At 38.5% G+C, this 14,134-nt stretch overlaps 2 protein-coding genes across 3 annotated transcripts; one reads left to right on the forward strand and one right to left on the reverse strand.

Moving 5' to 3' along the window:
• Positions 1-691: 691 nt before the first annotated feature.
• ngly1 (N-glycanase 1) lies at positions 692-8,854 on the reverse strand. Of its 2 annotated transcripts, none has more exons than XM_066715734.1 (12): positions 8,719-8,854; positions 8,063-8,177; positions 7,635-7,877; positions 6,883-7,045; positions 6,399-6,618; positions 5,843-5,964; positions 5,335-5,480; positions 5,087-5,197; positions 4,515-4,685; positions 4,000-4,185; positions 3,356-3,533; positions 692-2,439 (listed from the first exon to the last, which is right to left on the reverse strand). In XM_066715734.1, the coding sequence occupies exons 1-12, from the start codon at positions 8,817-8,819 to the stop codon at positions 2,264-2,266; spliced, it is 1,932 nt and encodes a 643-aa protein (XP_066571831.1). In that variant the 5' UTR covers positions 8,820-8,854; the 3' UTR covers positions 692-2,263. The 2 variants fall into 2 exon arrangements, with proteins under 2 accessions (XP_066571831.1, XP_066571832.1); XM_066715735.1 differs by lacking the exon at positions 8,719-8,854 and adding an exon at positions 8,572-8,711.
• A 220-nt stretch (positions 8,855-9,074) lies between these two features.
• Positions 9,075-11,726, forward strand: oxsm (3-oxoacyl-ACP synthase, mitochondrial). The gene is made up of 3 exons (XM_066715736.1): positions 9,075-9,165; positions 9,819-10,854; positions 11,129-11,726. Exons 2-3 carry the CDS (start codon positions 9,890-9,892, stop codon positions 11,529-11,531), a joined length of 1,368 nt encoding a protein of 455 aa, XP_066571833.1. The 5' UTR covers positions 9,075-9,165; positions 9,819-9,889; the 3' UTR covers positions 11,532-11,726.
• The last annotated feature ends 2,408 nt before the right edge of the window (positions 11,727-14,134 follow it).

The raw sequence follows: 14,134 nt of genomic DNA on the forward strand, positions 1-14,134 counted from the left end.
TTTGGCAGCACTTTGTGTATGGTTCTGCATGGCAATAGGCAGGTTAGTATCAGTGAAAGTCTGTATTTTAGTTTAAGCATTTGTAGTACAATTTAGATGAGGAGTAGTATGCATAAGTGACATTATGTGTGGGTAAATAGGTTAGTAACAGTAGTGTAAAAGCAGGTATGTTACTGTTGACGATAGTGTGTATTTAGTATAAATACATAAGCTGTATGTATGTCAGAAGCCCAATGACCCCATTTCTAAGATACAGAAAGGCATGGAGTTACCATCATAATTCCTGGAAGTAGACCATTACGATTATTATGTGTCTCCTCGTCTGTGGGTGCATGAACCTCTCTGGTTACCCTCTCTTCTATATTATTATATTTCGTGGAGACACCCTGACCCCAAGTAGAGCGACAAACTCACTACACCAAAACACTAATCTCCTGATGCATGAACTGTTAACACTACTGAATCCCTACAGAGGGATTGTGTCAATGAAATGAGCTCATGAACACAATGAGCCCCGCAGACATAATACAACTTTGAATAAGCAGTTTAATAACTTCAGTTATACATTCTGAATAATAATGTAGATGCATGCACTGTAGTCCCATGAATATCCCAATATAACCATATGATGGATTTGCAATTATAAAATCTAAACTTTAATTCTGAAACGTAAAACTCATAGGATCCCATGTTTTGTTTTGTTTGTTTATTAAGTTCACAATACAGCCATTCTACATTGTTAAATGTATATTTATTGTTTCATTATTATATTATATAATTGGTACATAGAACTATCACCATTAAATGAAGTAATGGCACGCAGATGTCCGTTCTGCAATCCATATACAAACAAATAATAAAAAAAAAAAATACACCTTTCCATCGACTTAGCATAAGTAAATATTTCAGACAGAAGAACACCACTTTCACCCTATAGAATATGACAATTCATCCAGAAGTTTATGTTGAAAAAATAAAATGAAAACATGCTGGAACATTTAATTCAAGTTTTTAGGCAAAAAGTTTATGAACTTTCTTCCATTAAAAATAAAAAAATCCATTGCGTGTCAGACATCACCCCCCTGTATGATCAAACAGACTTCAAAGATCCAGGGAATGAGAGAAATAAAAAGTGTGAGTTCTTCTATTGTGTAGCATGTGTGGTCAGAGCCCCCCCGGGTTCAAACCAGTCTCTCAGTCACACCTTTGCGCTCCCTGCTCCGCACCGCCTCCCCAGCACAGCAACAAAACCGCTACACCAAAGGACCAGTCCCCTTACAAGGGGGATCTGTACTCTCTTCTTCATTTGGAGAGGGATTACATCACCATAACAAATTCATACACTAAGAACCCCGAAACAATCTCCTGCTCTAAACTCTTCCTCAGGAGCTGAATGGTCTCAATCTCATCGATCCGAGTCATGACACCATGAAACTGTGCTTGGATTTGAACCGCTATCTCTCAGGCACACCTCCATGCGCCCGGGTCCATACAGCCCGGGTGCGCAGCAGAGAGACAAACCTGCTACACCGGCTAAGACCGGTTCCCTGATGTAGGGGATTTGAACACTTGACTTCATTCAGAGAGGGATTACATCACCTTAACAAACTTATACACAATGAGCCCCATTACATTTGCATAACTAATGCATGAATTTGGCTTCTTGGCTTTTTATTTTTGCTCATGTCCAACAGTATTAAAAGGGAAAATTAAATATTGCTCTATTTCCATATCGTAATGTCTAGAAGTCTTATCTGCATTTCTATTTAATACAATTTCTCTAGATTTCTCCATTTGTGCTTTTCAGTTTTAACCATTCAGGCATGAGGGCCATGAAATCCCCAAATTTAAGAAGAAAATTAGGAACACTTCACCTCTCCATAGCCACAACCAATATATCACCAGAGCAAGAGCTAATCAACCATTAAAAGTAATGCATCACTTTCTGTATAACAACCTTGACATAATTCACGTTTTTCATTTATTCAATCACAAGTTAAAACGCACATAAAATGCATCAAAAATGGAAAGAAAGTCAATTTTTAGTCAGATAAAACCAAACCGTAACCATTATAGGGATAAAAATATTGTAAACTTGTGGCCATTAAAATGTAGCACCAAAGTTAGTTCTATTTTCTCAAAACATCACACTAGCTATAAGAAGAACTCCACTGATTCTCTTTAGTCGCAAAACAAGTTGCTGAGGTACAAAATAGTGTTATATAATAGAGGAAAAAAAAATAATTCACATGCAGATAAGGTATCAAGCATCGACCATGGTAATAATAATCTCTAGTGAGGATTCTTCAACTTCTTTGAGACTTTGTCTGAAAAGCTGTGCATGCTGCCATGACGTATCACCTTCTCCACCACTTAAAATGGCTTCCAAAACAAGGTCAGTAGCGCCGGATACATTCTGGAATGAATGCAGTGTATTGTCTGAAGGAAAGAACAGGAAAACTTCAATAATTTAGTCAGCTTGTTTTAATTCATTACAATCACGAGTCCCAGCAGAAAAAAAAAAAAAAAAGAGAAAAGATTACTGCACTCAACCCAAAAATGAATGTACAATGAACACTTATGCCAAACTGGACACTTAATATTGAAATGTTTTGGTTCAAAAGACAGCTTTTCCCAGAAGAACTGTCGCTACAATACTTCATCATTCCTAAAATCAATTACATGACAGGAGGATAAGCTCTTATTAATGACAAACTAGGGTTTTGTTGGTTGTGGCCCAAATGCAGACATTAAAGTAGAAAGATCTATGGAAATTAAACAACTACATATTACACTATAATCACCTGCCACAACAGTGAATATATAGAAATGACAAGGCCATTGTTAGAAAGAATTGAGGCAATTATTGGAATATATTATAGCCCTTTCTCTATAAATCATGCCCTACAAAATTTGTATTTTCATAAAATTACTTACTGTATTTAACCCATGATTGTATTTTAGAATTAAAGAGACTGAAACCAACACTGAACTATAATACAATTTAATTAAATTAACCAATATAAATATGCTCAATAAGACCCTTTCTCCCATGTTTAAGCTGGATTTTATAATATGCACATACTGAACAGAGATAATATATTTTAACTTAATTAAAAAAAAGTATTACATGTAAAATTTATTGTGGGGAGGTAGTAGGAATTTAACAAAAAAAAACATTTTACAAGCAGACTTATGATGTCTTAAATTTAAGGACTATTGTAATGACAAGGTATTGAGCGGATAAGAAGCTGTGATTTACTGGGAATTAGAAAATGTGATGTTAAGTAATGCTGACAAAAACAAACACTTAAAGACAATATTATAATCCTTTATAAAAATGAAATGTACATACCTCCTAAAAACTCTGTTGTCTCTTCATTTGAGTGTATCCTCCAAGTCACTTTGCCAGAATGAAAAGTCTCACTGCTGGCTTTTACCGAAACAGTTTTCATTTTCAGTCCTGCCAGACTACAGTCGAACTTCCAGGTGATTCTACCTGAAGATGACCCCTCTATACAAGCGATATAAACCTGAAGAAACAAGTAAGTAAAGAGGTTACTGAAATCGTTGATTTTTGCTACTCTATCAACTGGTTTCACAGACCTTGATTAGCACTTGTTTTGGACTATACTACTTTCTATTGCACTTTTCAAGACTAGTGCTAATATGGGTCTGTGCAATCAGCTCTTTAACTATAACATTAACCTAATCCTTGAAAATACATTCTCTGTTAATGGCTTTCTGTTGTAACCCATTATGTTTTGTAATACTTCAGATATATAAACAATTAAAAAAATAAAAAGCTCCGTCTATGAGTTAATCTCAACAATAATGATAGAATTGTATATTTTTTGTAATTATCTGATCCTTACTTCTGTAATCTTTATAAAGTGATAGGAGATGCCCATCATGCAAAACCCCTACATAAACTAAAACCCAAGTGATTGAAACCAAATTCAATTTAAATATCAGATTGAGGCAAATTAATACCCTTACCATTTGCCAGTCATTCTCAACTTTCCTAAAAACAGATTCCTTCTTCCAGGCACCCTTCTCCCAACCTTTAATTTCCTCCTCGTTGTTAGAAACCCGACAGTATTGATCTTTTGTAACATTATATTGAAGGTGGAACCGCTTCTGGAGCTTCTCATTTTCAGAAGGAGTGAAAACAAGCCCAGGTTTCTGAAAATGCAAATGCATGAATCAGAGAGGGGTTGAAGGTGAAAACTTCAGGTCTATTCAGGCCTGAATACAAGCAAAGACATTACAACAAGTCATGTGGTCAACAGAGAGACAATGCTTTTGATTACATACTCAGTGGGTGTAAAATTAAGTGAAGAGAAAGCAATAGAAAACCACCTTGATTTAGTTAGAACGGGTTCTTGTATTTCATAATAAAGCTAAACTCTTACTCGAGTCTATCCAAGGCAGTTATTCATTTCTATGAACTGAATCATCACAACAATCAAGTCTGACCAACAATATATTATAAAAGGTGAAAGGGTTCTTACAGATGTTTGGCTGCCAGTTTCTCCCCGTGCCACACGCCAGGCCAAAGAGCCAGAGGTGCGACCTCCTAGATCCCCTGGTTTAGGGGTTTTTGGGGAAATAAACTCCACAAGCTCCACCAGTAATCTTTCCAGTAGCTCTTTCCTTCTCTCTGGGGTAAGAGATTGCTGTCTCTGTAATTACACAATAAGCACTTAATTACATATTCACCAAGGTCATAAAATATCAGGTCTTAGAAGGGATTCCAGACAGATAAACTAGTAAGAAACAAACACCATCCCCATTAAAATATACCAACAATACCTATAAATAAGTAACACTGTGCCACACTGTTACAGATAACCATAATGTATGCCCTCAGATATGTGCATTGCGTGTTGATTGACAGGATCCTTCAAGTCAAGTAACCCCTAGGATAAATGCATTTCAGCCAATTATGTGCATATAATGTACAAGATGATCTTGGTGAAAATAATAAATACGACTGAAACTAATCAGCTGGATGCAAGACCCATCTTGGCCTTTACTGGATGAGATATTAACAGTAATTTTGATTTTAGAGTAGAGCCCCTACCACAGAGCTCAGTCCATTGATTGTCTGTCGCAGCCATCCCTCCTGGACTTGTGTCCGTCTGTGAAGAACATCTTCATGCTTACAAGAATACCTCCAAGTTATATCAACCACCTAGAAAACCACAAAAGTAAAAATGTGAGTGTCGATGCAAGTTCATATTATGTTGACGTATTTTGTAAGATCATGGTTTCAATGAATGAACATGTAGTCAGACTCCACAAATCACAGAGGAAATAAGGCCTTGGTACCTCATCCTTGGAGAAAGCAATGATGTATGAGAGTTTCTTCCCCCATCCAATCTCATACAGAAGAGGTTTGTCACACACATTTTCACAAGGGTCACAATGCAGCCACCTGTTCTGGGAGGTAGAAAAAACCTCTGTCCAGACGTGATCTGTTTTAAAACACATTCAGAAATTAGAACCACCAAAACAAAGAGAACATTTCAGGTTTCTGATAGCTAGTTGACGGAATGCAGTCAAGGGTAAATAAAATAATCTGGAACACAAACACTCACACAAATTAACGATCCCTAAACCAGAGACTAACAAAATTAAACGGCCAAAAAATAACAGATGAAATACGCCTAGGATTTTCAGTTCCATTACTTTGACAGATCTATGCTTGATTTGTCAATTCTGATATTAGAACATAGACACTTACTGATATCACCTTAAATCAATAATATTTTAAACACGCTTCTTACAGGGTATTCACAGCATGGAAAGAGCGGGCCACATAAGCAGTGATGCTTACCTGTGCTGTCCCATATGTATCGTGCCTCCAATCCCAGCGCTCTGCAGCACAGGGTGAAGCAGTTGGCCCACTCCCCACAGCGCCCACGACGTGTCTCCAGCAGCTTCTCTGGGTTATTAAACCTGAATGTTTCCAAATGATCAAAGCACAGCAGTCATCAACTAAGAGCATGAAAAACAGCCAAGCAGTTTAAACTCCCTCCCTGCATTAACACAGGCATACAGGACAAAGGGGACCGCGTTTTATCTGCGGACAAACTGGCCATTCTATCCCTGCTTCCCTCCACTGGACTGGACAAGAGATCTTACTAAGTAATCAGTAAGTAATACTTAATTTATAATTGTGCGGTCATAAACATGAAACACACACACATGCAAAAAAAGAAAATGCCAACAGAATACCAGTACAATATACTTTTGGCAGTGGTTATTTTTCATGTGTGCAATCCTGCTGGAGCAAGGAAAGCCGTCTCCTGTTTTATTACACCGAACACTAACTAATATGAATTAGCTACATTTAAAAAATGCGCTGAATGGTGTCTGGGGATATTAGATACCTTGGGAATCTGTTTATGAGCTGGCACTGTCCGCAGAAGTGATTCTCCACGCGACTGGCACCCCACCGCAGGTCCTCTGTGGAAGGAGACAGCCCGCCCGAGGACTGGGTCTGCCCACCACAGCGACTGCAGGGCAGGCAGTTGACCCAGGAAAAGAACTCTCCCTTGAACCAGCGCAACAACTCGAGCAACAACAGGTCTTCAGCATTCATTTTACACCCTGTACAATGCCACCAAGCCATAAAGAGGACACAAAACATCTTATTTAGAGATAAAGCGTAATGATAACACAGAAAAGCATTATCTGGACCTATAGAAAAAATATATAAAATGAAAGGACTTTTTATTATGGAGGAACATCTGTTGAGATCTTCTTTTGAAAGATTTCTCAATGTTCAATGCACAGACATGCATTTATAATTTATCTTAATATAAAGGGTTAAAGTTAATTTCTAGTTATATATGCTGATTAGTTATATTTTACCTGGATCTGCCTCTTTAGCTTGTTGCAGTTTTTCCTGGGCTGCTGTTTGGAGCTGGAGAACAGGTATGCAAGAGAGAGCCTTCTGCTGAAGAGCAGGGTTTTCATAAACCATCACATGCTGGAAGTTTGATTGAAGGGTCCTAAAAAAGGCCATGCTGGATTCCTAAACAGAAAATGTACAAAAAATGAATATAAATAACACGATTCAGTGGCGCAATGAAGGTTTGTCTGGTCTGGTGTTTCTTTTCAGTTTCCTGGTTTGATTTTTCATTCTTCTTCCTGTCACATGACAAGACTAGAGCAGTCTGTAACACTAACTCAGTCAAACTTCCACAAGCACATCCCCCCCAGCCATACAGGGACAACCAATCAGCATGCAGTCACAGACAAGACACACTGTTGTTCAGATCAACCTGTTTAAGCACAAGGTAACAAAAAGAATGAAGTGAAACAAGTTGATCAAAAATCAAATAAAGCTGAGAAGACAAATACTAGAGGAAGCAGTCAGTTTTCTCAACATTTTGATACAGCGTGTAATGATTATACTAAAAAAAGTTTCAGAAACAGTTAACAAATACACATTACAGGCTGAGAGTATCTTGTGGCCAACAGGGATGATTGAGGGCCACAGATGAAACCAATTCATTATCACAGGCGTGCCTCTGCTTTAAAGCATATATTGCGCTGTATTGTATATATTACAAAACTTAATTTCAGCCAGCTTAGTGACTGTACAGGGTGTAGTGCTTTACCACAGGCGCAGGCTGCGATGCAGGAGGTAGGGTCTGTGGAGCTGCCGGTGTGTGCGAGGCCACGGGGAGGCTGGGGATAGGAGCCGTGGCTGGCTGGCTGAGAATACTGTTGGGGCTCGGGGTCTGGGGTGAGACCGAGGGCCCTCCGCTCAGCCTTTGGTCCCTCTCCGCAGCAATGGACTCTCGGATGCAACGCAGCTGTTCCACAGAGGCAGTCTTTGGAAATACCAGGTGCGTTTCCGCCTGTGATTAAAGATAAGTCCATTTTTTCAATAATGTTAACTACTATACATTTCATTTGAGAATGGTGTTAAAAGAACATAACATGCTTTTTGCTGAAATGTAGATTAATATAAGAATGCATAAGCAGTTACAACAGGTTTCCCTGATTGATGTCTATATACAGGCAAACTGAAGGGCACGGTTACCTCCTGAAAGCCCATCTCGAACAGGCACTCCACGGCCCCCTTGATGGGCAGCAGTCTGGTAGAAAACGTGGGATTGCCAATGCGAATCGATCTGTATTTGTCCTCATTGGGATTTCTGCTCTTATCATATGGTTAGGAGAAATAAATCACACATTCTTTCTTTATTTAATTTCCAATAATCATCAATTATCGGTAGTATTAGCCTGTCATACAAACATACATGCCTAAAGATCTCAATCAAAGCAGGAAGACATGTACTTCTCCAAATCACTGGCCTATGTACAACTAAATACTACGTCAGGGTAGCGACAACAACAGTACGCAATTGTTTCTGAAGAATGTGTTTTTATTTTTAAATCAACTTATTATTTATTTTTTATTGTAATTGATATCTCGTGGATTGAAACAAGTGGGGGCATTTCCAATGTGGTCTACGCTGGGTTTGACCAGACAGCAAAACGTCACAGAAACATGAGAATCAAATAATATTTAAGAAAATGTATACATACAAAATAATTATCATGCACCTCTGCCTGGACCCTCGTATTCCCAAAGATCAAAGTTTGGTACTGGGCTAAGATGACAGGCCATATCTAAAATTAAATCTGAAAGACATAAATAAGACCCCCGCTGTCTTGGAAACTATTTATGATTACCTGAGTATATTGTCCGCGTATGTCAACAATAATTTGGATGCATCTAAAAAGACGTCATTGGGATTTTCGCATAACGCACTGACTCCCTGTGAAACAGCCATGTTCCCCTCAGACCTCTGTCACACGGGACCCTCAGCAAAATAGTGTCCCTGCTTTACACGGGAGGCTGCCTATGCACTGCCTGACCCATAAGCTCACGCATTTATCATTATTATTTTTTTAAAGGTGTTGAAATAATAACCTTCTATATAGTTTTCTTGTTAAATTATATACGTTCATGTTTCAGTTATAAAAAATGGGTTTCAAACCTATTTCGAGGTCATGCCTAAACAGGCAACATTTCGTATACCTATATATATATAAATGTCAATAGTGGAGCTTGTGTTAGAAGAGTTCACGTCTCTAATGAACGGGGAAGATGTAAATATTGAATATGTTTTAATGTGTGTAAGTAAAATATGTTTTTTTATATATATAATATAGGCTTATATAACCTCCGCGGGTAAATGTTACCGTGTTTTCGCTATTCTATTTTGTTCAATCTGGAGTTTAATGAACAACATCATACACAGCAATTTTCCCCATTTCAGTAGCTTAATATTTTTCTAACCCTTGCAGTCTTGGCACATATATTGTTGAAGAAGTTAAGTTGGCAACATTGTAACTATGACATTTTAACCCCAACCATCATGGCGATCTACACAGTGCAGCAACAGAAAGTTTTCATTTGTTAAAACTACAGTAGAACCACGTGACAGGATTATATTTAATCAACAATTGAATAAAATATTAAGCTTTAAGTTGTCCCATATAATAGTGTTTTCAAACTTTTTCCAACAGTAGTAGATATGTTCTTTATTCATGAAAAACATATTGCCCCCATAATCTTTAAAACATGTTAAACACATTAAAAAGACACTCCAAAATTGACAACGTCATATTTTTGTTGTTTATTAATGAACTTATGGCATGTTTCTATCATTGTATCCAGTTTTAAACATTTTCATGAAAAGAGAGCTTTAGGAATTAAAAGTAGCATTTAAAAATAACTCATGAATGTTTTAATCCTCTGAAGTTAACAACTTTCTCTTATATTACAGCAGACGTCTGTTGTCGGTGAGTCCCACCAAGTATTTAAGAAGTAGCCTAATCACACACAAACCTTCGCAAAATGTTGGTGAAATGGCAAAAGCTTAACCGATTGCGCCTTACAAACTGCATCCGTGCCAGTTCCTGTTTAATACACTACAGAAGTGTCTCTCAAGGGAAGACTCAAAGAAGAGTTGTCATTACTGGAATAGGCCTTGTTTCTCCCCTTGGAATAGGAACCCTTTTGCCCTGGGAACGCTTGATAAAAGGTGAGAGTGGACTTATTAGATTGGATTCTGAAGACTACAGAAATGTCCCTTGCAAAGTGGCAGCCTGCGTGCCCAGGGGAGAGGCCGAAGGGGAGTTCAAGGCGGAGACGTTCGTGTCTAGAGGAGAGATGAACAGCATGTCCCCAGCCACTGTTATGGCCCTTGGTGCTGCCGAGTTGGCTTTGAAAGACTCAGGGTGGTACCCCCTGAGTGCACAGGAACAGTTAAATACTGGAGTGGCAGTGGGCATGGGGATGGTGTCACTGGATGAAATTGCAAAGACCTCCATGCTGTTTGAAACCAAGGGCTACAGCAAAGTCAGTCCATTTTTTGTACCCAGGATCCTGGTCAACATGGCTGCAGGTCACATCAGCATCAAATACAAGATAAAAGGCCCCAACCATGCAGTGTCAACGGCATGCACCACAGGAGCCCATGCCATTGGAGACGCAGCCAGGTTTATCAAACACGGGGATGCCGTGGTGATGATTGCGGGCGGCACTGAGGCCTGTATCAGCCCCCTGTCCATTTCTGGCTTTGCAAGGGCTCGAGCACTGACCACCAGCTGGAATACAGCTCCTAAACTTGCATCGCGGCCCTTCCACCCTGAGCGCGAGGGGTTTGTGATGGGAGAGGGCGCGGCAGTGCTGGTGCTGGAGGACTATCACCACGCTCTGGACAGGGGAGCCCGGATGTATGCTGAAGTGCTTGGCTACGGACTCTCCGGTGATGCCAGTCATATAACTGCCCCCACTGCTGATGGAGATGGGCCGTGCAGGTATTCTCCCAACCAAGGGTCTTTTGCTTGTTCTGATATGTTTAATTGTGTGTATGATTACATGAATCAAGCTCTAAATACAATATATTTCCCATACATCCCTAAAGTGTTTTGTCCAATGAGAGCATCCTAACAATAGAGATCAACAACTCGGGAATGCCCGATAGCATGAGCTAATTGTGTGAACTAGGTATCTGGGTTGTAGTTTAGCCGACGGCAAATCAAGGATATTTTTAAGAACCATTCATACCTTGATTGCAACTGTGTTTTGCAGGTGCATGTCTGCAGCCATCAAAGATGCTGGTTTAACACCGGAAGATGTGACATATATAAATGCACACGCCACATCAACGCCACTGGGGGACGCTGCTGAGAACACGGCTATCAAGAGACTCTTCCAGGACCATGCTCATTCTCTGGCCGTCTCCTCCACCAAGGGAGCAACCGGACACCTGCTGGGAGCAGCCGGGGCCTTGGAAGCTGCCGTCACTGCCCTGGCTTGTTATTACGGCACATTGCCACCAACCCTGAACCTTGATAGAACAGACCCTGGCTTTGACCTGAATTATGTCCCTTGTAAAGCCCAGGAGTGGAGGACAACAGGCAGACGCATCGCGCTTTCAAATTCCTTTGGATTTGGGGGCACCAATGCAACACTCTGTCTTGGCAGCCTCTGAATGTCATTAATTAAAAGTATTTTTCTGTCCCCCTGCGGGATTTTGAACTGTTTATAGCTTTAAATACATATTAAGAAGGGTTTGATTAATATATGTGAATGGATAACACGTGTTTGTACTGTTTCTGCTTCTGTAAAATTGTATAAAAAGGTAATAGAATGTAATATTATAATAAACCCAATCATTCAACAATTATTGTGTATTTTGACTGGTTTTAGAAAAGGCTGAAGATGTTGAATATAAGACTAACCTATATATCATCTAGTTTTTTATAATCAAGAGTAAACAGCATGATTCAAATAAAAACCATTCCTCTGTCTCAGGAGGTAGGAAAACCCATTTGCAGATGAGGAACAGGAGTGTACAATAGTCTCTTCTGACCAGCAGGGGAAATTGCTTTTTGTTTCATTTTAAATACTGATTGTATTTACCACTTATTACTCAAAACAATAGTTTTTGTTGAACTTCCCAATACCAGCAAACTGTGTTTATACAATATGTTACATTGCTTGACCATAAAACATATTGTTAATTATAGGAAGTTAATGGACACATGCAAGAATTAGTTAAGAATACACCCAGGAGAAATAACTTTCAGAAGAGTTACAGTCACCCTGATTCAGTTCAGTAGGCGGGTATACAAATTCTAGTTTTGAGAAACTATTTTTTTTGTCATATCCCATGGCATGGTTTATTCTTGCAATGATTTGTTCTCAGAAGCAGTTGTGAAGATGTACGTTACAGCAGTTGAACGGCAGAGGGCGCTGACTCACAATAAGATCACTGGATTGGTGTTGGACTTTTAACCGCAGAGGTTTGTGAAATTCAACAATTTGCTGCATTTTAACAGTACATTTTCAAGTGCATAATGCTTTCACTCGAGAAGGAGGCTATATTTGATTTCATTACTGCTTTTATAAGATTTTATATGGGGAAGTCATACTTCAACTGTCAAGTATGATCTATTGTTTGTGAGATCAGTTTTATCAAGTCTTGTCAATTTAGATTTTACAGCTTGATTTTTAATTTAGATTAAGGAAATGTTAATAATTTCATAGATACATTTTGGAAGATTGTGATTTTATTCATTATTCAAGATTACTGTAAATTCACCCCAAAATAGCATTCCTCTATTGCATTTTGTATTAGTTTCTATCTGCAAACAGAATTGCTTATTTCTTAAATAAAGTAGATTATGAACTTGACTTCTTGATTATATTAAGTTTTATGTAAATGCACATTTGTCCAACATGAATCTTATCTATTTAACAAAAATGCTTTGTACCACTGGGAACACCAGTTAGATTTGGTTTATAATAGAAGCTTGTACGGTGTTAGTGTAATTTGAATTAATTAAATTTGAGGACACATTAGGTCAAGGAGGGGGTTGATGTTAACTGTGTTTCTAGTGATTTCAGCTGTCAATCCTCAATCTTAATAAATTGTAGATGAGAAGGAGTACCCTGTATCATTGATTAGTATTCACATGATACATCCAATAGTTAACAAATAAAATTCTGTGTTAATGGCAGTATGCATATATATGACTTAAGTCTTCCTACACTTTACAAAATCTAAGGCTTAGATTAAACAAAACATTTTTCCCACCTGCTAATCACAAAGCTTTTGATTTTGTCAGAGGCATCTTTCTTCTACATGTAAAAGAAAGCCATCAAGTTACAATTTGCAATTCGAAACCAGGTTAAAAATATGATTTAATATTTATACTGCTGCAGTTATTTCCAAAATGACTTCTCTAACCTTGGTAACTCCTTAATGAAACATTAAAAAATGTTTTTAGCATTACTTTCATAAGTGTTTTGTTCTCTTTGTGACCCAATAAAGCTGGCATTGCTTAAGTGGCCAAGTTGATGCCAGGGTTCAGCACAGGCTGTGGATGACCAGTCTGAAGTGGGCAAAGGATAAGGTACTTTAAACGTACACATGCAGTACATTATTATCATGACTGGACTATTTAGAAGCTGAAAGTTTGGGAACATTTAAAAATAGACTGGATAGGATCCTTGGATCACTCAGATATTAATGAACACCAAACGAGCACGATGGGTCAAATGGCCTCCTCTCGTTTGTAAATGTTCTTATGTTCTTATGTATTTCTCAAAATATGAGCTATTATCATATTTTTATTTTGTTTATTATTACAAAATATAGGGATTGACCCATTTTCCCATTGTAAAAAAACTGCCAAAAAATTGAAAATATATGTGAAAATGTGTGTTCCCTCTCTAGCCTGTCTATCCATGTTTTCATCACTGTCTCATGAGCTCTCTTAAAACTACTGTGGACTCTGTCTACTGTCTACACTGTGCAAACACTGCTGAATGCTGACCCTGGACAATTCACACTCATATCCTTTTATAATGTATTGCTTTTGCAAGGAAACATGCATCAGTGTCTAGAAGATAATAGGAGAAAGTGGCGGTGTGCAGTTAGTTTTCTTAAAGTTGACTGAACACCCTCCTGGGTGTGTTCGGGGACCTTCAAGCCTTGATGTGTTGAAAAAAGGTTAAGAAAATAAAGCTCCTTCCATACTGCACCATCTAACCCTGAGGCTGCCAAGTTTGCACGAGAGGTACCTAGAG

The sequence above is a fragment of the Amia ocellicauda genome, chromosome 10 (assembly GCF_036373705.1).
Source record: "Amia ocellicauda isolate fAmiCal2 chromosome 10, fAmiCal2.hap1, whole genome shotgun sequence".
In the NCBI taxonomy this organism is placed as follows: domain Eukaryota; kingdom Metazoa; phylum Chordata; class Actinopteri; order Amiiformes; family Amiidae; genus Amia; species Amia ocellicauda.

Coding starts and splice junctions, on each gene's coding strand:
- ngly1 (XM_066715734.1), bottom strand. CDS start 8,819: ATGGCTGTTTCACAGGGAGTCAGTGCGTTATGCGAAAATCCCAATGAC. Junction 5,198..5,334: donor TTGCTTTCTCCAAGGATGAG/GTACCAAGGCCT, acceptor GTGGTTTTCTAG/GTGGTTGATATAACTTGGAG. Junction 3,534..3,999: donor TTGAGAATGACTGGCAAATG/GTAAGGGTATTA, acceptor TTGTTTCTTCAG/GTTTATATCGCTTGTATAGA.
- oxsm (XM_066715736.1), top strand. CDS start 9,890: ATGTTGGTGAAATGGCAAAAGCTTAACCGATTGCGCCTTACAAACTGC. Junction 10,855..11,128: donor GATGGAGATGGGCCGTGCAG/GTATTCTCCCAA, acceptor TGTGTTTTGCAG/GTGCATGTCTGCAGCCATCA.